General features: G+C 43.6%; 1 protein-coding gene across 5 annotated transcripts in view; it reads left to right on the forward strand.

The window, feature by feature from the left end:
- IQGAP2 (IQ motif containing GTPase activating protein 2) overlaps positions 1 to 24,599 on the forward strand; it is a 214,803-nt gene that overhangs the window by 23,826 nt on the left and 166,378 nt on the right. For all 5 annotated transcript variants that reach the window (XM_075932302.1, XM_075932304.1, XM_075932305.1 and 2 more), the window contains exon 2: positions 24,431 to 24,530. In XM_075932302.1, the coding sequence (XP_075788417.1) occupies positions 24,431 to 24,530 (100 nt within the window). The remainder of the gene's footprint in view (positions 1 to 24,430; positions 24,531 to 24,599) is intronic.

Consider the following 24,599-nt stretch of genomic DNA (forward strand, 5'->3'; position numbering starts at 1 on the left):
TAAGTGTAAATATATATAATACACATACACACACACACACACACACACACACACATAAAAGAAAAGCAAAAAGTTTGAAGTACAGCTAGCAAAAAACAAAACAAAAAATAAATAGCACAGTGATGAAGTACATCAGAAGCAGGAAGTTAGCTGACCACCCAGTAGGGTCATTGGACAATTGAGATGCTAAAGGAGCTCTCAAAGATTATAGTTATTGTGGAGAAACTAAATGAATTCTGTGCTTCAGTCTTCACAACTAAGGATATTGGGGAGATCCCCAAACTTGAGTCATTCTTTTTAGGTGATAAATCTGAGGAATTGTCCTAGATTGAGGTGTCATTAGAGGAGGTTTTGGAACAAATTGAGAAACTTAACAGTAACAAGATACCAGGACCAGATGGCATTCACATGGAATTCTGAAAGAACTCAAATGTGAAATTGCAGAACCGTGGTTTGTCAATCCGATATAGTACCTAATGACTAGAAGGTAGTGAACATGAGCCAATATTTAAAAAGGGCTCTAGGGGTGATCCTGGCAATTAGACCAGTAAGTCTAATGTCCGTACTGGGCAAATTAGTTGACAGTAGTAAAGAATAAAACTGTAAGACAAATTAGAGGAATATAATTTGTTGGGGGAAAGTCAACATGGTTTCTGTAAAGGGAAATCAAGACTTACTAATCTACTAGAGTTCTTTGTTGACCCCCTCAAACATGTGGACAAGGGAGAATCCAGTTGATATAGCATACTTAGATTTCCAAAAAGCATTTGACAAGATCCCTTACCAAAGGCCCTTACGTGAAGTAGTTGTCATGGGTTAAGAGAGAAGGTCCTTTCATGGCTTGATAACTGGGTAAGACAAGAAACAGAGTAGGAATAAATGGTAAATTTTCAGAGTGGAGAGAGGTAACTAGTGGGTTCCCTCAAAGGTCTGTCCTGGGACCAATACTGTTCAACTTTATTTATAAATGATCTGGAGAAAGGGGTAAACAGTGAGGTGGCAAAATTTGCAGATGGTACTAAACCGCTCAAGATAGTCAAGACCAAAGCAGACTGTGAAGAGCTTCAGAAAAATCTCACCAAACTAAGTGATTGGGCAACACAATGGCAAATTGAATTCATCAACATTAAATTTCAAGTAATGCACACTGGAAGAAAATAATCCCAACTATATATACAACATGATGGGGAGTAAATTAGCTATAACTACTCGAGAGATCTTGGATTCATTGTGGATAGTTCTCTGAAAACATCCACTCAGTGTGCAGCAGTACTCAAAAAAGCAATAGACTGTTAGGAATCATTAAAGGGATAGAGAATAAGAAGGAATACTACTTATTGCTTCTATATAAAACCATGGTATGCCCACATCTTGAATACTGCATTATTTACTTATTCCCATAGTATAAGAACTAGGGGTCACCAAATGAAATTAACAGGCAGCAGGTTTAAAACAAACAAAAGGAAGTTTTTCTTCATTCAGCACAGTCAATCTGTGGAACTCCTTGCCAGAGCGTGTGGTGAAGGCTAGGATTTGAACAGGGTTTAAAAATTAAAGAGCTAGATAGATGCATGGAGGTTAGATCCATCAATGGCTATTAGGCAGCATGGTAGGAATAGTGTCCCTAGTCTGTCTGTCTGGAGATGGATGAAAGGAGAAGAATCACGTGATTATCTGTTGTGTTCCCTCCCTCTGGGGCATCTGGTATTGGCCACCCTTGGCAGACAGGATACTGGGCTAGATGAACCTTTGGTCTTATCCAATATGGCTATGCTTATGTTTTTATTAAAACTTTAAGATCCTCTTCTATTGCCTTTTCTCACTATGTGCTAGAAAGGGGAACTTCTGGCTATGCCTTGGAGTTACAGTTCTGCTCTCTTACTCTTTATCAGTTTTCTCCTTGTAAGCTTCAGATGTCGTAATTTTACCCTTTCTGGCTTTATACTGTCCTATTATTCCAATGAAAGTCTAGTGACTTAATTTACTGTTGGTAGCTATCTCAAGCAGCCAGAGAGACTGTCCAGGTTAATTGTTTTCCTTGCTGTGCACTGAGTTTGTATCCTAGATGTGGCAATTGACAACATTTGGTTACTTTTAACTTTGTTGTTAGGCAGCAGCAGAAATGTTGGTGTGATCCACCTACAAGCATCTGGCAGATATCACTGTATGGGTTTGCACTACTTGTGAAGGGCAAAAAACTTATTTCTATAATGTGTGGTTTAGGTCCAGCAGAAGGTAACTATTCTCACTTGAGGAAGCCTACTTATTGTGAGTAACTGTGTTACAAACTCTCTTCTGTGAATAACCAACATGGGGATAGTTTAGTTTCAAATTGCTAGAGGCTCTTACCACTGAATCATAGTAACATTTCCAACTGTCCAGCTACGTCTACACTGGCCCCATAAAACGGAATAGTCATGCAAAGCAGGTAAGTCAGAATAGGGAAATCCGCGGGGGTTTTAAATATCCCCCGCGGATTTAAATAAACATGTCCGCCCCTTTTTTCCGGCTTGGGGAAAAGCTGGAAAAAAGCGTCTAGACTGGCGTGATCCTCTGGAATAAAGCCCTTTTCCGGAGGATCTCTTATTCCTACTTTCAATAAGAGATCCTCCGGAAAAGGGCTTTATTCCGGAGGATCGCGCCAGTCTAGATGCTTTTTTCCAGCTTTTCCCCAAGCCGGAAAAAAGAGGCGGACATGTTTATTTAAATCCGGGGGGGATGTTTATTTAAATCCCCCGTGGATTTCCCTATTCTGACTTACCTGCTTTGCATGACTATTCTGTTTTTTATGGGGCCAGTGTAGACGTAGCCTCCTTGAAATAGTGTAAAGCAGTGGTTCTCAAAGAGCAGTCTGCAGACCATTGCTGCCTCCCATGTGGTCTGTGGTGGGAGCTCCCCTCTCCCTCCCTCTTCCCCCCCCCCCTCCGCTCCACTCTCTTCCCCATGTGGTGGGGAGCATGTGCTGCTGCTGCAGCCTTGCGGTTGGCATGCAGCTGTGAGGCTGCAGCACAGATGGGGAGGTGAAGAAAGCAAGCTTGCGCCTGGCCGTGGAGCTACATGTGGAGGAGTGCTGCCACCATGGTAAGAGTGGTGCCTCCCTCGCTTGGGCCTCATGGAGCAGGCAGCAGGTTGGGCTGTACAGGGCTCAGCTTCATGGGGCGGGCTCTCATGGCGCATGAGCAACCAGAGCCCCCACCCTTCCCTGGCAGCAGTGAGGAGGCAAGGCTGAGAACCCTACACACACAGGAGAGGCTTTGGGACTCTTCAGGGCTTTGCACTCATGGGGACTTGGTCGGGGGAGGGGCTGAGCAGTAGTTTGGCTCCCGAGGGTGCCATGGGCTGGACATCCCAGGGTCACCTACGTGGCCTTGCTGTACCACAACCAGCCTCTCCATTTCCCTGAGCCTGCTCTGCAGCCACCTTGACCTCAGCCTTATTCCCAGGTACTCCCTGCCCCATCTCCCTGCCAGATGCACTATTCCCCACCTGCTCTTGCACCCTCCCTTGCTCTTGTACCCTCCCCCCTGGCTAGACACCTACCCCAACCCTGCTCCTGCATCCATGATTGCTCCTTGCACCCTCCCTTGATCCTGCTCACTCTCTCTGGCCACCCTACTTCCAGCCTGATTCTGCACTCTACCTCCCATCTGGACCTTGCACCTTCCTTCCCTCCTTCCCAGATCCTGCACCTCATCCCTATCCCAATCACTGGCAGCCCTGTCCCGCATAATGAACCCCTTATTTGTCCCCACCCCAGAGCCTAAGTGGGTCTATAAAATCCACTGACTCTGGAACCCTAGAAAAGTAAATGGGGGCTTCCCATAGGCCAGAACCTCAGTCCTCCCTGTCACTTCCCTTTGCCTTGTCCTGTGGGACTGGAGCGCCAGAGGAGTGAAGTATCTCAGTGAAGGTTGGGGGAGAGTTTGGAGGATGTATTTTTTTTTTTTTTTTGCTTTTCACTTGTGTGATCCCCAACTGATTTTTTTCCCCCTCCCTCCCCCCCCCCCCCCCAACCCCCTAGGTCAGAAAACATTGAAACCTTTTGTGTTGGACTTAAATTAATATTTTATTTATTTAAAATGAAGTTTGATAAACTAACATGAGAACATTAAAGCACTTCATCTGTTTAACTTAAATTAAACTAGCTTTCCTAGCTGCAACACTAGAAAAATGGCTCAGGCGTAATTATCTTATTAATGGTGAGTTTTCATTAGCAACTGGTAGTTCATGGGAAGATTTATACCGAGCCAGGTGGTCCATGGGTCCAAAAGTTTGAGAACCACTAGTCTAAAGACTTCCCTTGCCACAGAATTTGCCAATTAGGCATAATACTGGTTGACTGACATGCATAACTCTTTTGCTTATAAAATAACTTTGAATTGCACATCATATTAAAACATTCTCAGTGTTAAGAGTACTAGATTGCTTGAAGATATGAAATGGTTCTAATTTACCAGCTAAGTTTTAGTATATGGTTTTTCTACTCTTCTGTCTGTGACCTTGCTCTTGACTTGGAAAGCTCATAACATAGTTTGGAAGGGTGAGATGAGATTTGATGTGCATGCTAGCCTAGCTGTGGGCTTTACATCAGAGGCCAACTGTTTTACCAAATTATCATTTTAATAGCTGACAGGCTCTGTGCAATAGCAAATTAGCCTCAACAGTACATTGTCTTTGTCTAATACTAAGTGGTTGAAGATAAGGGAGGAAAGGCCAATGATTTGTTTTCCAAGGAATATCTGTGTGGATTTGTATATAATGGAACCACTTCCAAAAGAACAAGCTGCTCCAGACATGATGGAACCAAAGCTGGACGAAAAGGGTGAGGAATTCAGGGTTTGAACTTCAGGAAAATGTTTCTTGAGAATTACAAATTGAGAGGGCTCATAATCTGATTTAGTTAGAGCATGTTTAATCTTCTGATATTTTTTTTTTAAATAGTGTTTGTACTCAAGGTAACATGACATAGATTAAACTGTTACAAGTTCCACAACTTTTTGGGTGGCTTGAAGTATAAGGTAATAGGTATGTAGTTGTCTCCAGCCTCTCACCGGGGTGTGGTTAGGAGAAACTAATGACAGACTGTAGAATACTGTGAAATCCTTAGATGAAAATTGCACTTAATGGCACTTACAATAAACTTGAACTTCTGTATTTCTTTTCAAGTTTCACTAGCATTGTAATTATTGAAACAAGGTCTGAATTTTACTGAGTTAGTCCAAATATTTCTAACCAGTAGGTTTAATCATAATTTGAAGAACACAAATTTCTAAAAGCCTGTGGCTCAGAATGTTGCAAGTCTGTCGAAGTGCAGGAGTATGTAACCTTGAGTCTCACACTTGTACTCCTCTGGCGTTCTGGACCAATTTTTTTGGGGGGGTCATTTGGCCCTGTGGAAAAAATTGAAGCTTGTAATTGGCTAAGAAATATTCCTGAACCTGTATAAAACAACATTCTTTGAAGAGCAGACTGACAGATTTGTGGACCATTCTAAATTTCACCCTATTACCAACTTGATCAACTTTATTTCTAAAATTAAACTAACTAAACAAGATGCTTCTTCCTTAAGTCATGCTGGCCTGCCCAATTTTGTGACTGTGTGAAGGGAAACAGTGCATAGAGGAGTGGAAATGTTAACCAAAATCAGATTTTTATTCATTGTTTTTGGGATACCTACATTAAAGTATGTTTAGTTTTGTCCAGTTTAAAAAGTCTAGGGAACAGACTTGTAGGGGTCAGGCATGACTGAAAGCTTCTTTGAATTCATACCACTTTTAAAAAGGTAATTCCAGTAGATATTTGATACAAGTAATATACTGATTAGAATGCCTGGAAAGTGTCCAGTTTCTTCAGACTTAAAAGTAGACTGCTCCGTTACCCTCAGAATCCCAGACTGATATGTATTAGGATTGAAACATGACCATAGAGTATTATAGTAACTTAAATGTCTATAAGAAAATATAGCCATCGTTAAGATGAACTGTTGTAGAAAGCTAGAAAAGTTACGCTGTTAGGGTTAACAGACCCTACCCTCCACCCCCCAGGATCTGAAGTTGTTGTCAAATTCCTAATTGTAACTGGTACAAAGAAGGAAGAATCATTGGGGTTTTTTTGTAGTTCCATAGATGTGACAATTTAAGGCAGATCTGGGTGTTATGATTAGACTAAAAATCAAGCAGTTGGAATGGCTGCTTTCCCATATTTCCAGCAGAATTTAGGATAGACCGGATTATTACCAGTGATTGAGAGCTTTAAAGTATGTGTGCACTTAAGACTAGTCTACATAGTAAATGAAACCAAAATAACTCCTCAGTTGCAACACAGTTATATGAAAGAGGGTGCTGTTGATGAAACCTGTATCTGTACATGACTAGCACCAAAAGTACTAAAGGTGTGACTTAGAGCAAATGTAGCTTCTGACCCAGGTTTTATGTAGACAAATACTTAATTGTCCTACCTTTACTCACATATAAGCTTTTAGTGTTGGACAAATGAGCCCTGTGATATTTCTTCAATACAGAAAGAACTACCATATAAGCATATTTTCAAGGTAGGATGTATTAATCTGCCGAAATGACAGTTTTCTAAACAAAGCCTGTGGCTGAAGTAGTAATCTTCCCACCAGTTAGGTGCAGCTACAGTAAGTGCTCTAGCACACAGAATGAAATGCAAAGTGATATGGCCCCACCCGCGGGCTACGCCTAACTCTTTGCCACGGGCCATACAACCAGGCTTCCATGTGCAAGACTCCCCCTTACCCTGAACCCAAACTGGCTCCCGGATGTATTCATTCACTTACCTACTCCTGTATCAAAATGTATACTGTACTGTGTGTGTGTGTGTGTGTGTGTGTGTGTGTGTGTGTGTGTATATATATATATATATATATATCTCAATCTTCTGTTTAAAATCTGTAGCAAATGGTCTGTTTTCATAAACATGCATTTCTTTTGTTTAAGGAATTAAATTTCTTTGTGCTGCAAAACTTGACTCGCAACTGCTCTACACCTGAGGCTTTGAATCCACTTACTAGAAATGGCTTCGAAAATACCTCCCTCTAATTTAATAGCTTAGTTTTGTTAAATCTATAGGCACAACATGCCTTACAGTTACCATAGCATTGTCTGAAATCTGATCTTGCTTCCTGTATTTTAGTGGTCTTGGTATGATACTGTTTTAAGCAGACAGAGCTCTTGTTTGAAGATTTTGAAGCCATTTAAAATTTAGATATCTGCCTCAATTTTTTTTGCTAAAACTTCAGTAATGGTAAATAAGCTGTACTTTTGTTTTTTAAAAAAAAAAAAAATTAGTGTCACTAATGGTAATAAACTAGGTAAGTCTGTCTAATCACTGAGTTAAGCTAATATCCAATTTCAGTTGATAGAATGGATTGTGCAGGTATACAAGTCTTTCCCTAGTGTCTGTCTGCTTTTACACATTTAAATACACAATTTAAATGAACTGTCACCAACTAGGTGACATTAATAGAAACTATTAGGGGTATAACTTCCTGTTTAGCTGGTTAATGGATTTAAAAGGGGGGGGGGGGGTAGGTGACCCCGCCTCCCCCCACTGCTGCCAGTGGCTGCATGGTCTGAGTCAGAGCAGCCCATGCCTGTGGGGTGCCCGGGCCCACCGTGGTCAGGGGCAGCTTCCAGATGAGATGCCAAGGCAGCCCCTGTCCACAATGGGCTCCCTGCCTGCAGCAGGAGGGGAGGTGCTCCAGCCCCCACTCAGGTTAAACATTCACATGCCTAGGAGCTATACACTTAGTTCCTAAAACATGAGTGTATAACTTGAGTGAAAATAACATGCCTTGGTATACAGGTGCAAATGGCTGGTTCTACAATTGGAAACCTGTTGACAAATCTGTGGCTGCACAGGTAGGAATAACATATGCATTACTTCCATATCTCTGGCACTGCAGTGTAGAGGAGGTAATGAATTTTTTTTGGGGGGGAGGGAGGTCCCTGTAAGTCAGGGTTGAGCAAATGCTGTCAGCTGGCCAGAGCCTGCTCACCTAGCTCTTTCATTCAGCCTGAGGCAGCTCCTGGGCCCACCCCCTAATATATTGCCTAGGAGCCACTGAGGAGGTGTGAGCCCTTTAAACTCCTGCTATTTAAAGGTCCTGCCCTTTCCAAGGGCTACCCCTGACCACTTATGAAGTGGCCCCCCCTTAATTTTTTTTAATCCAACCCTGCTGTAAGCAGATGAGACTGAATATGAGGGCTATTTTTGCGTAGCCATACTCCTAAAATAAGGTCAAGGGAGCATACATTCCAAGACCAGCTACCAGTGACTATGGTTCTCTAATGCAGCTTTTATTGTTTCTGATTTGGAGGGGGAAAAAAAGCAACTCCTCCTCTTCTCCATATCCTTCCCTTTGTTTATGTAGGAGGGATTTTTAAAAGAGGAAGAGTAGTTCTTCAATAACTGTTCAGTGAAAGGTGCTGCTTCACTGGGAGCTCAGTAGCAGAATACTAATTTGCACTGCAAGGCATGGGAACTTTTTGTGCCAACTTGCAAGTCCCCAGCCAATGACACACTGTCTGATGAAGGTGATGGTAAATGTTGTCACTTTCCTAACAGCAGGATGGTGGGTGGAATCTATGGACTGCAATGAGCATGAGGTCAGACTAGATGATCACGAGGGTCCCTTCTGACCTTAAAGTCTGAGTCTATAAGATGCCAACAGACAAGATTACATGCCAGGAGGTCCTGTGGGAATTCTTCAAACTTTGACGGGAGCCCACAAGCCTTGATACCATCAGCTCCACCCTAACCTGAGATATTAGCACAATAGCTGATTATTTCCAACACAGGAAACTTAAGCCTAGTTTGAGATCAACCAGGGTGGCTGCTTTCCTCTGAAGAATAAAATGACTAATACTTAAACTCAATGTGAAGCTCTGCTGTGAGAGCTTCAGCCATGAAGCTAACCCAAAATAGCTGTATATTCCAGTCATCTGAAGAAGCGGGTTATGCCCATAAAAGCTCATGATACCATCTACATGTTTTGTTAGCCTTTAAGGTACAACTAGACTATCTACATTTTTCTCATTATAGACTAACTGCCACCCCCTGAAGCTCCAAAATCTCAGTGGGATAGTGGACTGGGGTTTGGCCTTTTAACACCTCAGATACCTGTAATAAGGTCAGGTCTCCATGTTGTGCTTATCAGGAAACTGACTGCAATCATGGGGCTCCTGTCTATTAACTTTACAAAGGCAATTTCTTTGGTCGAATACCGTGCACCATTGTGGTTCTATGGCAGTTACACAGTTACATTTTACTGGCCTTGATTGATGGCTTTTATTCTTTCATAAATTAAGGTGAAACTATTTCTTTTCTTTTTTTTGTATTTAACTTGGCATCCTAGCTAAATTATTACAAAAAATGAAGGTGTTTTTGTGTGTAAAATGTGAAGTGGGATTCCTATGAAAAAACTATGAACAGCGCTAAAGGGAAAAAAAATCGAACTTTTGTTTTTGCTGTTAAGAACAGTAGTAATTCAAGAGAAACAAGTAAAGAACAATAGTAAATGAGTTAAAATAACACAAGTTCAAATTGATGGCTTCTTCAGGAAAACAATTTTATTAGAGAGCACATTGACTAAAGAACCATTACTAGACGGTCCCCTGAGAGGCTAATTTCAGAGGAAACCTAGCAAAGTCTTATTCACAATTCCTGCTGGAATACACACTGCTATTTTGAATGTCTGGAGTCTGCTATGGAGGCACCAGTCTTCCACAAGATTGCTGTTTGTGTAAAAACATATATAAACAAGTCATTGCAAGTTTCAAGTGTATGAAACCAAAACAGACCCTCCAAATGCCAAGGGAGAAAATGCTATAGTGGTTACCAAGTCATCAAGTCTGACTACATTGTGGATGGTACAGATTTCTAGACTGCCTGGTACAGATGGTGGACGAGGGAAAGAATGAACAGATAAGGAGGTGAACTGCAGCTCTTACTTATCTGTATCCAGCTTACTTGGTGTCAGGTCAGGACTGTAATTGTATAATTGGCATAAGTTGAATGGTGCCTAGTTTTAAAGTATGAGGCAAATGTCACATTAATGCTGGGGAACAGCTTACGGAAAGGAAGTGCAATCTGAGGGCAGGAGTCTTTAGTGCATGTACATTTGGGTACAGGCAGTCCCCGGGTTACGTACAAGATAGGGACTGTAGGTTTGTTCTTAAGTTGAATCTGTATGTAAGTCGGAACTGGCGTCCAGATTCAGACACTGCTGAAACTGACCGCCAGTTCTGACTTACATACAGAATCAACTTAAGAACCCCAGGCGTCCCCAAGTCAGCTGCTGCTGAAACTGATCAGCAGCTGATTCCAGGAAGCCCGGGGCAGAGCAACTCTGCCTGGGGCTTCCTGTAGTCAGCGCTGGTCAGTTTCAGCAGAAGCTGACTTGGGGACGCCTGGGGCAGAGCAGCTGGGGTGCTACTGGACCAACCCAGCAGCACCCCATCTGCTCTGCCCCAGACTTCCTGATTCAGCCGCTGCTGAAACTGACCAGCAGCGGCTGAATCAGGACCTGGGGCAGAGCAGCTGGGGTGCTGCCGGGTTGGTCCAGTAGTGCCCACGGGCGCTGCAGGACCAATCGGCAGCGCCCCAGCTGCTCTGCCCCAGAGTCCAAAACAAAAGCCTGGTCTGCTGGGGGGGGAGCACACTAGCTGCGCCCCCCCCCCCCCCCCAGCAGACCAGGGACACGGGGAGCAGAGCCGCAGCGGCAGCGGGGTGCCGCGCCTCTGAGGCTTTGCTCTGGCAAAGCCTCTGAGGCGCGGGACCCCCCGCGGTTGCAGTCAGGGTGCCTGTGGTCTGCTGGGGACCGTCCCCAGCAGACCACAGGCACCCTGACTGAAGCCGCAGCCGCGGGAGGGTCCCGCGCCTCTGAGGCTTTGCCAGAGCAAAGCCTCAGAGGCGCGGGGAACCGCCGCTGCTGCCGCTCCAGTCTGGGTGCCTGTGGTCTGCTGGGGACGGTCCCCAGCAGACCACAGGCACCCGGACTGAAGCCGCAGCCGCGGGGGGGTCCCGCGCCTCTGAGGCTTTGCCAGAGCAAAGCCTCAGAGGCGCGGGGAACCGCTGCTGCTGCCGCTTTGACTGAAGCGGCAGCAGCGGCGGTTCCCCGCGCCTCTGAGGCTTTGCTCTGGCAAAGCCTCAGAGGCGCGGGACCCCCCCGCGGCTGCGGCTTCAGTCCGGGTGCCTGTGGTCTGCTGGGGACCGTCCCCAGCAGACCACAGGCACCGGGTCTCATGCGGCAGCAACGGGGGTTCCCGCGCTTCTGAGGCTTTGCTCTGGCAAAGCCTCAGAAGCGCGGGAACCCACCCGGTGCCCCTGGTCTGCTGGAGACGGTTTCCAGCAGACCAGGGGCACCAGAGCAGCTTACGAACGGGGCTTTCTCGCCCCGACTTCCGGGGCGAGAAAGCTCCGTTCGTAAGTGCGGATCCGACGTAAGTCGGATCCGCGTAAGTCGGGGACCGCCTGTATTGCAAAAGCTAATTTAAGAGTAAGTGTCAGTGTGCAAATGTCAAAGAGCAGTAATCTTACTGAGGCTTTTCTGAAGATGTTGGCCAATGCAGTCAGCCTAGAAACCTTCATAGAGACAAGGATGAATAATACTGATTAAATTACTTCTGTTTACTGTCACTGTTGGGGAGAGCAGTATGTTTTTCTTGTTCCTGTTTCCCCGCCTTCTAAAGCTGATGGGATTCCAGATGCTTGGTGGCTTGCCTCTAAAGTGTGTTCCTCTCCCTGTCTCCTCTTCTCTTCCTTCCCCTCCTTATTGCACCTCTTCATACAGGTGTGTCTTAAAGTTAAAACAAAATAGAAATGGTAGGCCTTCGGTGTAGGATCAGGAACTTTATTAAAGATTTGCTGAATGATAGGCATGTTAAAATGCATGTAACTTATTAACTATGTAACCACTAAAACTATAAGTGGTTACATGTGGGGCCAGCAGGCAGCTCCCTGGGAGCTGGTGTGCACGGAGAGCCAGCTTTTAAGCCGCCTCCCCGCATGTATCGGCTCCTGCCTGCAACCCTGCTCCCAGCAACAGGGCCAGGTTTAGGAAGTGTGGGGCCCAATTCAAACCGTTTTGGCGGGGTCCCCCCAGGATTTTTTGAGCAAAAAACCCCTCGCAACAAACCACAACCACACACAAATATCACATCAGAAGTAGATCTGATCAAAACATATCTATATAATTGAACATTTTCCAAAAAAATGCCATCCTTTATTACGCAAAACTTTACACAATTAAATTAGGTGCCTTAAGTGTAGGTCAAATATTTCCAATTGCAAACTCTCCGATTTTTTTTTTAATGAAGTTTAAAGTTTGATTTTTAAAAAGTTACCAGAGCGTTGCAGTTTTCAGTTAGATTGATTTACTTTTTAAATAGCAAAAGTGGAGTCTTTAAGAAAGTGTCAGTTCTGTGGTCAAATTCCAGTCTTTAGTGATTTCAGCACCAATGATTTCACTAGGTAATATGGTACCTCACCACCATTGCCTCCTTTGCACTGCCCTTCAACACACTGCCTGTATGTTGAGTCCAAGGTCAGTCTACACAAGGTTTTATCAATGATTTTTGCTGAAGCGGTCACTGAGACAAGACAAGGAGACTCAATTGATTCTAGTCAGCTCTGCCTTTAAACACTGGATGTAAAGTGTCAGATATAATTGAGGACTCCCAAATAGACTCTACACCACCAGAAATAAAACCTGTTTCCATCTTCTGTAACTTTCACTTAGATGTGACTCACTATCCTCTGCTTAGTGTTCAAGTTATGGTAGACCCTAAGCCAGGTCACATTAAGTTCAGGTCTTTACCTTTTAATCATACAATATGGATAACATTTCATTCTCCCAGCTCCAAGTCTTAAGTGAATTTCAACCCAAAAGAGCCAAAATTGATCACCTTGACACAGCAAGTGTGTCTACTGATCTGTGGCAAAGTAGGCTGTCTATATAAATAAGGTCTCCTCGTGAAGCCTTTTCCTACAGTTGATTAACAGATGGCAGTAGATAGCTCATTCAGACCACTGCCTGATAAGTCAGTCACCCTGACCAGTCATTAACCATAGTCATGGACTCACGGACTCACCCTACTCTCCATTGTCTCTGATTCTCTGATCTGTAACAAAAAAGGAGGGTGGAAAGGGAAACTGAAGGGAGAGACATCTCTAAATTCACCAATCAAAGAGCAGTATTGCCAACCCCAAAATCACAAGGAATGCCTACACAAAGTTATGAGAATGGTCTACAAATATAAGATTTGTGTTTAAAAAAAACATGTTGGATTTTTATTGGTCTTTTGTTTCTTGAGTATTTAGGGTTCATGTTTTAAAGCTTTCCTCCTTAGCTGTAAGGCCCAGAAGTATAGAGAACTTTTTTAAATGAAAGCTGAGATTCCTACATAATCAATTGGCTCCAGGCCTTTAGAAAAACACCAAATATTTTGAGACTCGTGGTAAAACAGTGGAGGAATTCGAGAGCCCATACTTTGCCCACAGTACAAATAAAAAAACCCCAATATCTTCTCCACCATTTGCAGTATCTCAGTACGATGTTTAGAGAACTGAATTCAACAGCTCCTGATATGAACAGGTATCAAATCTAGTTTTTCATATTTGAGATGGGTTACCAGGAATCATACATGACAATATGAAACCTTTCCACTCAAGTCAGCATATTCACAAAGCACCTATAATTTTGATTCATGCATTTATTGGATTGTGAAAGAGAAAGAAGGGGAATTAGTGTAGATAAATGTTCAAATGAAGGAAAAAAAGCAAGCCTGAAGGAATTAGGACTGGGCTCCTACATCTCATGTTCAGAACTCACTAGGACACTTACAACCAGATTTTTCAAAGGTGTGTAAAGATTAGATTGTTGCCAACTCAGCTCTTGAAAGCTATCTGTCTTTTTAGGAGCTTAATTACCTTTGAAAATCTGAGCTTAGATTTCCAAGTCCAATTTTCAAAAATGACTTGTCCCTCAAGTGCTTTTGAAAATTTTAACTGGGGGCCTAAAGAGACAAAAATAGACAAGGCAGGTATTCCTTTTAAAAACGTGACATCTATTTTTAACTGAATCTTATATTTTTCTCCCAGGGGCAACTGGCCCGTCTGGCCCCCCTCACTACGCCACTGCACCCCCCCCCCCCCGCAGATCTATCTTATGCATGTGCAAGATCTGTGGAGAGCCATCCCATGAATCTGCAGTTAGTGTCTGTGGTGCCTGCTTTTGGGTCGTGTCTCAATGCGGTCACATTCACCTCCAAAGAGGGGGCTTCCCAAAGCAGGCCCTTGCTGAAGACCTCCAAGGCATCCACTGGTCCAGTCTCCTTTCAATGGGCCCACTTCCCAGGGCTCATTGATCTTGGATCTGGCTTCCATCCCCTCTCCAACCTTTGCAACTGCCCAGAGATGCTCACCTTCCGCCTTATCCATTTCCACCTCATTCACCCCACGGGGACAGTCTCTGCCTCACTTGTCCGAGGGACTGTTTTACCAAGATGTAATAGAAAGTTTCCATGTAAAAGGACTCACTACAAAGCTAAAAACTTCAATGAGAGAATGATTAATACAGAGATGTGTCTACATATGCTGCAGGGAGACACCTCTGCCTGCCTCCACCCTCTCCCCCAGAGTCTACAGTCCTATTGCAAAGTGGGGGAGTGGAAGGAAAGAGGCTGAGGACCATCAACAGGACTGAAGCAGTCATGAGCAAGCCATGCCCGGGAGCCATTCTCCTGTCCATTGCTGGTGCAGTGTTGCTTCAGCCACGCTGAAATGCATTCACCTCTAGGATGGGCTGGACAGCTGTTTAATACCTCTACAAGGTTTCAGGCAGGGGGCAGTGCGTGCTGCCTTCCTGCAGAGCCCCCATCAGAACTACCGTGCCCTCCTGTTTTTCTCCTCCTCTCCCCCCCCATGGGGCAACTTGAACACAGGAACACTCAGTATAGATGAATTTGTTTTAAGGAACATTAAACTATTCACTTTGTGGGGAGGTAGTCTGAGATTAACGATAGAATAGTCACCTTCCAAGGGAGGTCTAACATATTTAAAAATGTTAAAGGTTCTTTCAGATTCAGCACTGAATTAGAAATACTGCAAAGCATCTTGCCTGTAAAGCTAAATCTGACTCCAAAAAAAAAAAAAAAAAAAAAAAAGCTTTGTGGGAATTCAAAAATTAGGCCAAGTAACTTGATACTTGTTCCAGGATCCTAGCACTTGCCTGCCAATGTTGACACTTGACAGACTCCAAAAAATATAGCAGCATTGATGCTTGGAACCCGAACCACTGGCTGTGGCCGTTGTTGCATTCTAGTTCCCTGGTATGATAGTTCTAATGTTTAAGTATTAGAAGCAATGCTAAATCTCTGTGAATGGTTGTGGTTGAGCATGTGGTAGCAGAAACAGCGAAGTGTGAAATTTGATTGACTTCTAGTGCAAGAGATGGGATTTTCTTGAAATTAAAATACCAGTGCTTATGATAAGATAGAGGGTTTTTTGGGCAGGGGAAGTGTCTTTTTTTCCCCCTACCGCCTTCCTGGAAAAAGGTACAAGGAAGAGGTGGCTTAGATTTTACATCCAAATAACTATTTTTGGCAGTTAACAAGTAAGCACTTAATTTCAGGCACAACACACACGGGCTGCATCTAGACTGGCAAGTTTTTCCGCAAAAGCAACTGCTTTTGCGGAAAAACTTGCCAGCTGTCTACACTGGCTGCTTGATTTTGTGCAAAAGCACTGACGTTCTACTGTCTGAAATCAGTGCTTCTTGCGCAAATGCTTTGACGTTCCTGTTCGGGCAAAAGCCCTTTTCCGGAAATGTTTTTGCGCAAGAGGGCCAGCGTAGATAGCTAAAAACTATTTTGCGCAAAAAAGCCCCAATGGCGAAAATGGCGATCGGGGCTTTCTTGTGCAAAACCGTGTCTAGATTTGCGGAAAAGTGTCCGTGCCAATCTAGACGCTCTTTTCCGCAAATGCTTTTAACGGAAAAACTTTTCCATTAAAAGCATATGCGGAAAATCATGCCAGTCTAGACATAGTCATTTTGCATAGTGCGTAGTAGAGTGGGGGTGCTGGGGCATAACTGGGTACTACTACAGTAATAGTAGACCCTACTTGATTTTCTGGTCAGAGGCGAATGCATACTTTTGTGGTAATCTATGAAGAGCTCTGAAGTTGACAGTCAGACTTGTTGCACTCTCCAGTTACTACTTATTTCTTTGTATATAGATGTGTGTGATGGTTTTTGTAGTGGCTTGGAAAGTGCAGGTTTAGAGATTTAGTCCAATCACTTAAAAAAAATCCAGCATCTGAGTCTTTGGCCTGCATAGTCTAGTGAACGAGAGCTTGCTGTGTGTAACTTGGTGGAGAGCACTCTTCAGGGCATGGATTGGATGGAGCCATTTAAAAAAAAAAAATCTACTTTCACTAATCAGAGGCATGTCCTGTCCAGCAACTACTGTGTTTTGACTATAGAATGATGTGGAAGGTCTCCAGGATCAGACTATGAGAACTTTCTCCCAAAATAGCTTTCCTTGCCCCAAAATAAAAACTTTTCAATATAGAACAACCATTTTACAGAACAAAATGGCTCAGAATAGCTTCTAGTAACTTTTTTTCATGGATTTTTGATGAATTCACTGACCCAGCCAAGTTAAAATAACCTAGTTCTGTATAGGTGGTAATTGAGCTATTGCAATGGTAGCACTTGATGGGGGGAGGGGAATGGGTACATTTCCACACCCCCCCCCCAATAACTCATTTTGAGTACACAGATTGCTCATGTATTGTGAGGTATTTCGTGCTCACATGCTTATGCTTATACACCACTGTGGGAAAACTTGAGTGCTTTATTCTCAAAGTGAAGAGACTCAGAGTTGAATTACTGCCACCTCACTTAACTTTGTCAAGGAAATTGATGCGAGAATCTTCAAAGGTGCCTCACTTGTTTGGAACAAGTTGCTAATCCTGAACACACGGGCTTTCGTCGATGAGGTTTGTGTCCTTTGTATTCTGCTTCATGGTTGAGAGCTGGGTTACCAAATGCTAAGCAGGGGAAAGATGGAACAGTTTCCACCGCTGCTGTTTTATGAAAAATTTTGGGAATTGCTCAGGACCCAATGGATCACCGATTTAAAAAAAAAAAAAATCCTTAGGAGGACGGGCCTACAGTCTGTACATTCTACATTGGATGCCTACAAGCTTCATTTGTTTGGGACACATTGCTTTGCTCTCTGCACAACTTAGAACTGCCTGTTGTGCAGAGAGAGGCCAAAGCTGCAATACGGTGAGAAGGGTCAATCAGATTCAAGAACTTCAGCACTCCCACTGGCAGCTGGTAAAATCCTGTCCACAGTCACTATTGGGAGAAGCTGGGTAAAGGTCACTGCAATAACTATGCAGCACTGTCACAAAGCCCAGGCTGAGGCCTGCAGGTGAGCCAGGAAGTAGAGTGTTTGTACCTCCACCTGCACTTGGTACTGTAGCCTCTGAGGCTTTCCACTTGCACATTAGACTTTTTCCCCATGCATTGCTAAGTACCACTGACAGACTGTCTCATCTCCTTTCATCTGTCAAGATGTGTTCTTGGCCAGCCAACCTTCCCCATGCGGCTTCTGCCCATGCCTCTGTTCTCTTTCTCCCAACTCCCTAGCTGCCAAGCTTTCACTTTGCCAGTGACACACTGGCATTGCACTTCAGCATCCCCCTCCTTGGATTCAGATTCATACCTACTAAGGCATAAGTTCCCTACAAGCCTTACTGTTTCTTCTTTCACCCTCTCCTGAGTATGCCAGAAAAAAAAACCCACCTTAAACAGCAGAAGGGGCTCTGAGGGATATGCTCTTCTAAATTATCACGTGCTCTTTCCCTTCTCTGTCCACCCACTTCTCAACACAACCAGGTAGCTGCCCAGAAGAGGGTTCAAGATCTAAAATTCAATGTAAGTTGCTTCTGGAAGGCAGAGGCTCAGTTCTTGAAATCACATGTTATGTGCCTGTGCACACACTCTGGTTGTAAGAAGACTAATTTTTAGCAGTAGGATTTAAAACATACTTAAAATGCATGTTAGCTGTATTGTGGATTTTATCCCAGGATGACTTAACCCTATTCCTTCAATGGTCCCATAACTGAAACACAAAATGGAAATAAACTTGACTTCTATTTTTCATTCATCCTCTTCAGTTCTATATTATACATATTTAAGTTTAGTTTCACTATCAAAGTGAGACCATACAATTGTGTGTTGTAAAAGTCACTACTTCTATATCCAATTCATTTGGCTTTCAAGTAAAAAGACTTCATGGCTGTTGACACAGTCCACCTGGATAGTGAGAGAATTTTCTTGCATGTTATGACCAGTGATAAAGATTGTGCCCATCCAGTAGTGCTGTCAGTTACCATGTGCGATATCACTTGACTTGCAAATAGTTTGTAATTGTGATGGCATGTGAAAAGGAAGTAACTGCCTTAACTCTTGGCCTAGGCTGAGTTTACAGGATTGGTACTTGCATTTAACTTATATTTAGTTAACTCCTGTAGGATGAACACGTTTTGATATGGAATACCATGCATGTTACTTGGTTTTTTGAAATCACTTTTCAGAGTGGAAACCAGTACTTCAAATACTTAGCTGATGAGAAATAGGTACTTAGTAACAGTAACATTTTCTGTAATAGTAACTTCCCTCTACTCCCTATGCTGTACAGTGGGGTTGGGCCAGCTATTTTAAGTCTATCTGTCAAAATTGATTTCCTCTTGATAGGAGGGCCAGAACATGGTGAAAATTACTTTGTTTAATATGAACTTATGAAGAACTGAATGTTTAGAAAATGTGACACTTTTATAGCACATGTATACACTGAATCTTTCTCGGTCAGATTCTGATGTTATACTTGTGTTAATCTAGAAGATTGTTAATCTTCCACATGAATGGTGATTTTTACTATGTAACTGTATGCCAAAGAAGTGTTAAATCCAGTACTACTTTGGCTTTAGATCCGTGTTTTTTTACAAACTCCTGAAAAACCTTTGTGATAAGGTCTAGTTTTTTTACTAATTTTACTGCAATTTTATGACCATCAGTATTGTTTCTGATCTTCTACTTCAAATTCACTGGGATTAAATGACTGAGTCTAACTTTGTAGAAAACAGTTGCATTTGCAACCACATTTAGTCTGTGTCTACTCTATAGTCTGAAAGTTTTTCACTAGCTCACTTGAGAGTTGTAGTCATGGTCAGAGTTCAAGTTGACAGAGCTGCAGGCAGCTGCTAGTGTTTGGAGTTCAGATCTTTGCAGTGAGCATGTCTAAATGCTTTAAACAAAAAACACCTACTCTCCGGTTGCTATCTTTTCTGTATTAGTGTTCCTGTGCCTGTGATAGCAGCTACAGTGGCAAGAGATTCTTCCCCCTAGAAAAGATAGGCATAGTTTAGCGTCATGTCTCAGCTGAAAGGTCACAGCTCATCATAATTCAGATGCCCCCTTGCAGGGGAGACTGTAGGCCTCAAATATGTGAACATCATATATAGTAGCCCAGTGTCTGACTCTAAGGCTGAAATGCTGGCTGTTCCCTCTAGGCAGTGCGGTTGCCTGAGTCCCATCCTTCTCCTGCCATGGTGCTCGGCTGACTTCTGCGCTGCTCAGCTGGGCTGCCGCGGGAGAGCAAGCGGCCGTTTGGACGCCGCGGTCCCCATGCGGCACGGGAGTACTGCATGGGGAGCGTGGGGCCCAAACGGCCGCTTGCTCTGCTTGCTTCCCCGTGGCGGCCCGGCTGAGCGGTGCAGAAGTCAGCTGAGCGCCGGGGGGGGGGGGGGGGCGGAGTGGTGACGTACATGGCCAGGGGGTGGGGCCCGGCTGTGGGAGGCGAAGTGGGGTGGGGTGCTGATGTACACGCTCAGCCAGGAGCAAGTGGCGCAAGTGACGGTTTGAACCCTGCGCTCCCCTGAGGGCGAGGCAGGAGAGCTGAGGGGGACGGGGGACGCAGGAGCAAGGGGGAGAGAGAGCAGGAGACCAGAGGCTCAGGAGAGAAGATGGACATGGAGAAGAGACTTGAAAATCCCATATTATGATGGGCTAATTGGCTAGTATATAAAATAGTAAAAAAAACCAGTTACGTACTAATTTAGTGCCTAATTCTTTTGTCTTTAGGCAAAACTCCCTTTGAAGTCATAGGCTGCGTCTAGATTGGCATGATTTTCCGGAAATGCTTTTAATGGAAAAGTTTTCTGTTAAAAGCATTTTTGGAACAGAGTGTCTAGATTGGCACGGACGCTTTTCCCCAAAAACACTTTTTGCGGAAAAGCCTCCGTGCCAATCTAGACGCGCGATTGGGGCTTTTTTTTGTTTTGCGGAAAACAAATCTGAGCTGTCTACACTAGCCCTTTTGCGCAAAAGCTTTGCGCAAAAGGGATATTTGCCTGAACGGGAGCAGAATAGTATTTCCCAAGAAGCACTGATTTCTTACAGTAGGAAGTCAGTGCTTTTGCGGAAATTCAAGCGGCCAGTGTAGACAGCTGGCAAGTTTTTCTGGAAAAGCGGCTGATTTTCCGGAAAAACTGGCCAGTCTAGACACAGCCATAGAGTTTAAAGATTTGCAGGAAAAGGCCTATGGAGTTTAATACAACAAAAGCAAAAATAAAGAGTGTAATTGTTTCTTGAGAGAGCATCAGACATATCGTGAAGTTAGGTAGGCTAGTGTTCTGATGCCATGTGATGCAACAAATAATTTAGTGTATTAGTTTAAATTTCAGTATAAGATTTTGAGCTTTCAAATTTTAATGCCACTTCTAACTTTTCTCATATTTTGTTACTTTCTGTACATTTTACTACCTTACAAATTCCCTTGTCCAACTCCTTCACTAAAGTTAGCATATATTAATCGTGTGTGTGTGTGTGTGTGTGTGTGTGTGTGTGCGCGCGCGTATATACATAATTGCTGGAATGAATAACTTTATATACAATCTTTTTTTAATTTGAACTATTTAACATGCTTTTGAACAGTTCTTCATTTACAAGTAGTGTTTGTACAGTTCTATTCATAGGATTTTGGGTTACTTTTAGAATCCTTTTTTAAACCCACAACCTAGCTGCTAAAACTCACTTGATATCATGCTTTAAGTTAACTTGCACCATATGTGGAAGCTGCACAGTATCTGTATAGCTTATGCATGTGAGATTGGAATCTTTGATCAGTGAGGATGCGCATGATGCCCTCACCTAATGACATAAAAGGCAGAGCAGCCCATACTTGTCTGTTCCCTATTATAATTTCATAGCAAGTGTGCTCCCTCACTGCCATGTCAGTGGACCCTTTCATCAAACCAGTTTGCGAATTTTTGGATTAGTTTAGCTCTAAGACAAATTATGCCTATTTAAATACCCTTTCTTCTGACTACTTGTTGGCAGTCTCACTACTGCAAATTGCCTTCCTGTATAAGAGCCAAGTTTAACCACTCTGGGTTCAAGCTGTGCCCATTATGATGTGGACATATTCCATTAATTGATAGAAACAGCTAGGCTGCATCTAGATTGGCATGATTTTGGGGAAATACTTTTAATGGGAAAGTTTTTCCGTTAAAAGTATTTCCTCAAAAGAGCGTCTAGATTGGCACGGATGCTTTTGCGCCAAAAGTGCTCTTGCGCAAAAGCATCCATGCCCAGTATAGACGCGCTTTTGCGCAAGAAAGCTTTGTTGGCCATTTTAGCCATCGGGCTTTTTTGTGCAAGAAATTAAGGTGCCTATCTACACTGGCCCTCTTGCGCAAGTATTCTTGCACAAGAGGGCTTATCCCTGAGCAGGAGCGTCAAAGTATTTGCGCAAGAAGCACTGAATTCTTACATTAGAACGTCAGTGCTCTTGCTCAAATTCAAGCGGCCAGTGTAGACAGCTGGCAAGACAGTTAGGAAATCAGCACTTTCTTGCAAAAGAGTGTCCCTGCAGTGTGGACGCTTACTTTTGCAATGTTGATTTTGAGGTGGGGACGTGCTTTTGCGCAATAAGTTTTTTGAGGAAGAGAGATTCTGCAAAAGCTGCTTGTGCAAAAACCCTGTAGCATAGAAAAAGATAGTGACCTATTCTACCACTGAGGGCAGCAAACGGGATTTGTGGGAGGGTGAGTGGCTTTTGTTTTTGTTTGTTTGCTCACGTAGTCTTCTCTTAGAGTCCTAGCAGAGATCTTTCTCTAGACATCCAACCATCCACCTCTCTCCTTCAAAGGGATTTCCCAAGCAATGCACTCTTGTAATTACAGAACAACTTGCATGGCCCTTAACCTATCAGGGTTTTCCCACCCTGGTAAGGGATCTCTGCAGATGATACTCAGCCAAGCACAAGTGGTTGCTGAAGGACTCTTAAGACTTCATTCCACAGATACAGGTGGGGGTTAGAAAGGGCCTGTGGTAGACCTGTTTGCCACCAAGATAAGTAAAGGCCCCCTCTTGCTCTAGAGTAGATATTGGCCCAGAAGCTTTAATCATTCTTGATTTTTGGAGATTTTTTTTTTCTGTGCATCACATCATCATCCTAGGTCTATTAGGAAGGTCAGGCAGGAAGTAATCAGTGTTATTTGTATAACCTGACTTACTTGAGGCTGATACATTGATAGAATCATGGAATACTACAGCTGGAAGGGACTTTAAGGTTGTCCAGTCCCCTGCCTTCATGGGAGGACCAAGCATAATCTAGATCATCCCTGACAGATGTCTATCTGACCTGCTCTTAAGTCTCTCCATTGATGGAACTTCCACAGTCTCCTTAGGCAATTTATTCCAGTGTTTAACCACCCTGACAGGAAGTTTTTCCTAATGTCCAGCCTAAACCCCCCTTGCTGCAGTTTAAGCCCATTGCTTCTTGTTCTATCCTCGGAGGCCAAGGAGAACAATCTGTCTCCCTCCTCCTTGTGACATCCCGTTAGCAATTTTCAAGTACCTATCATGTCCCCTCTCAGTCATGTTATGCCCTTCCAGCATGATAGTTATCCAGCCAGTTACGCACCCACTTTATAGTATCTCCATCTAGGTTGTCTTTCCCTAGTTTATTGATAAGAAGGTCATGGTTGTGCAGGATGGCAAGTGAGCTCTGGGATGGGGCAGAGGGGTTTGGAGTGTGTTAGGGGGTGTTGAGCCTGGGGTAGTGACTCAGGGTGTGAACATCAGGAGGGGGCTCCCACTTGGCAGTGTTGCAGGATGAAGGCAGGCATGCTGCCTGCCCTGGCCCAGAGCAGCTCCAAGGTGTGAATAGGATGTTCTGGTGGCCTACAGAGAAGGGGCTGGGGACTCTGTGCTGCCCTTGTCTCAGGCACCACCCCCACAGTTCCCATTAGCTGCAATTCCCAGCCAATTGGAGTTGCAGAATTGGAGTTTGGGCCAGGAACTGTGTGGGTCCCCCCCTTTCTTCCTGCACCCATGCCCGTGGGGCTCAAAGGATGTGCAAAGCACTTCCAGGAGCAGCATGGGGCCCGAGGACTAATGGAGCCTGCCTTACCCCTACTTCAGTGCCAGACTTTTAGCAGCCTAAAATCTGTCAGTTTGGCTTTCGTAACCACCAGGACGCTCCGGTTAAAACTGGGGGGGTTGTCAACCCTAATTGTGCTGGGTATTGTATGAATGCAAGTGTCTGTCTCGTGGCCTTACAATCCAAAATACATGAATAGATCTAAGTTTGGTGAGGAGTAATAACATGCAAACAAATAATCCTGGTGACTGGCACAGTTTTGTTAATTATAGGTGGTGCGGGGGTGTGGTTGTGTGTTTTTCCCCCCCCCCCCCCCTCCAATAAATTAGAGTATCAGTGCAGGACGTATAATTTGTCCAGGAGACTGGTTAGCATTGTAGTATCTTCAGGCCTAAATTGTCAGAAGATTGCATAGACAACCTCCAGTATATGTTACCAAACTTATGCAGGAAAAGTCATCCTTTCATGGTAAGGACTTGAATTTTTACAAAAGAGGGAGGCTACTGATGAGGAATGGAATAAGGAGAACTGGAGTGGAAAGCCTATTATCTGTTATCTTAGTGTTTGTCTGAAAGTGTTTGCTGAGAAGCTTCTTTGCTATCTTTTAAAGAAAGGCAGGAAAAATTATTAAACCCTGCATGCACCTTCATATTTATCTGAAGACTAATGAGAAGGTTAGAATACTGAATGTGGTGCATGGAAAATAGCTTTGGATGAAATTTTCGAAGACTTTTATAAAACTTAGATCTTACGGTTATGCTTTAACACTGTTAATCTTTATTTTGTGTTCTGATAGTACTTTTTATTTGGCAAATGTTCCTTAGTGAAGTCCTATAAAGAGCATTTTCCCAAGAGCAACAATTTTGTGTTGTGGGGGTTTTTTCAGTAAAATTGCTTTGAAGGTTACCTCCTAATATGTAACTTGACATTAGTTTTTCTTTCTGCAGCTATTGTGGATGATGAAAGGCTTTCAGCAGAAGAAATGGATGAGAGGAGGCGTCAGAACATTGCTTATGAGTACTTATGCCACCTAGAAGAAGCAAAAAGGTAAATAAAATACACTCCATCTCCAATACTGAATTTTAATTTGTTGCAATCTCATGATCATAGCTCTGA

The sequence above is a fragment of the Pelodiscus sinensis genome, chromosome 6 (assembly GCF_049634645.1).
Source record: "Pelodiscus sinensis isolate JC-2024 chromosome 6, ASM4963464v1, whole genome shotgun sequence".
Lineage (NCBI taxonomy): Eukaryota > Metazoa > Chordata > Testudines > Trionychidae > Pelodiscus > Pelodiscus sinensis.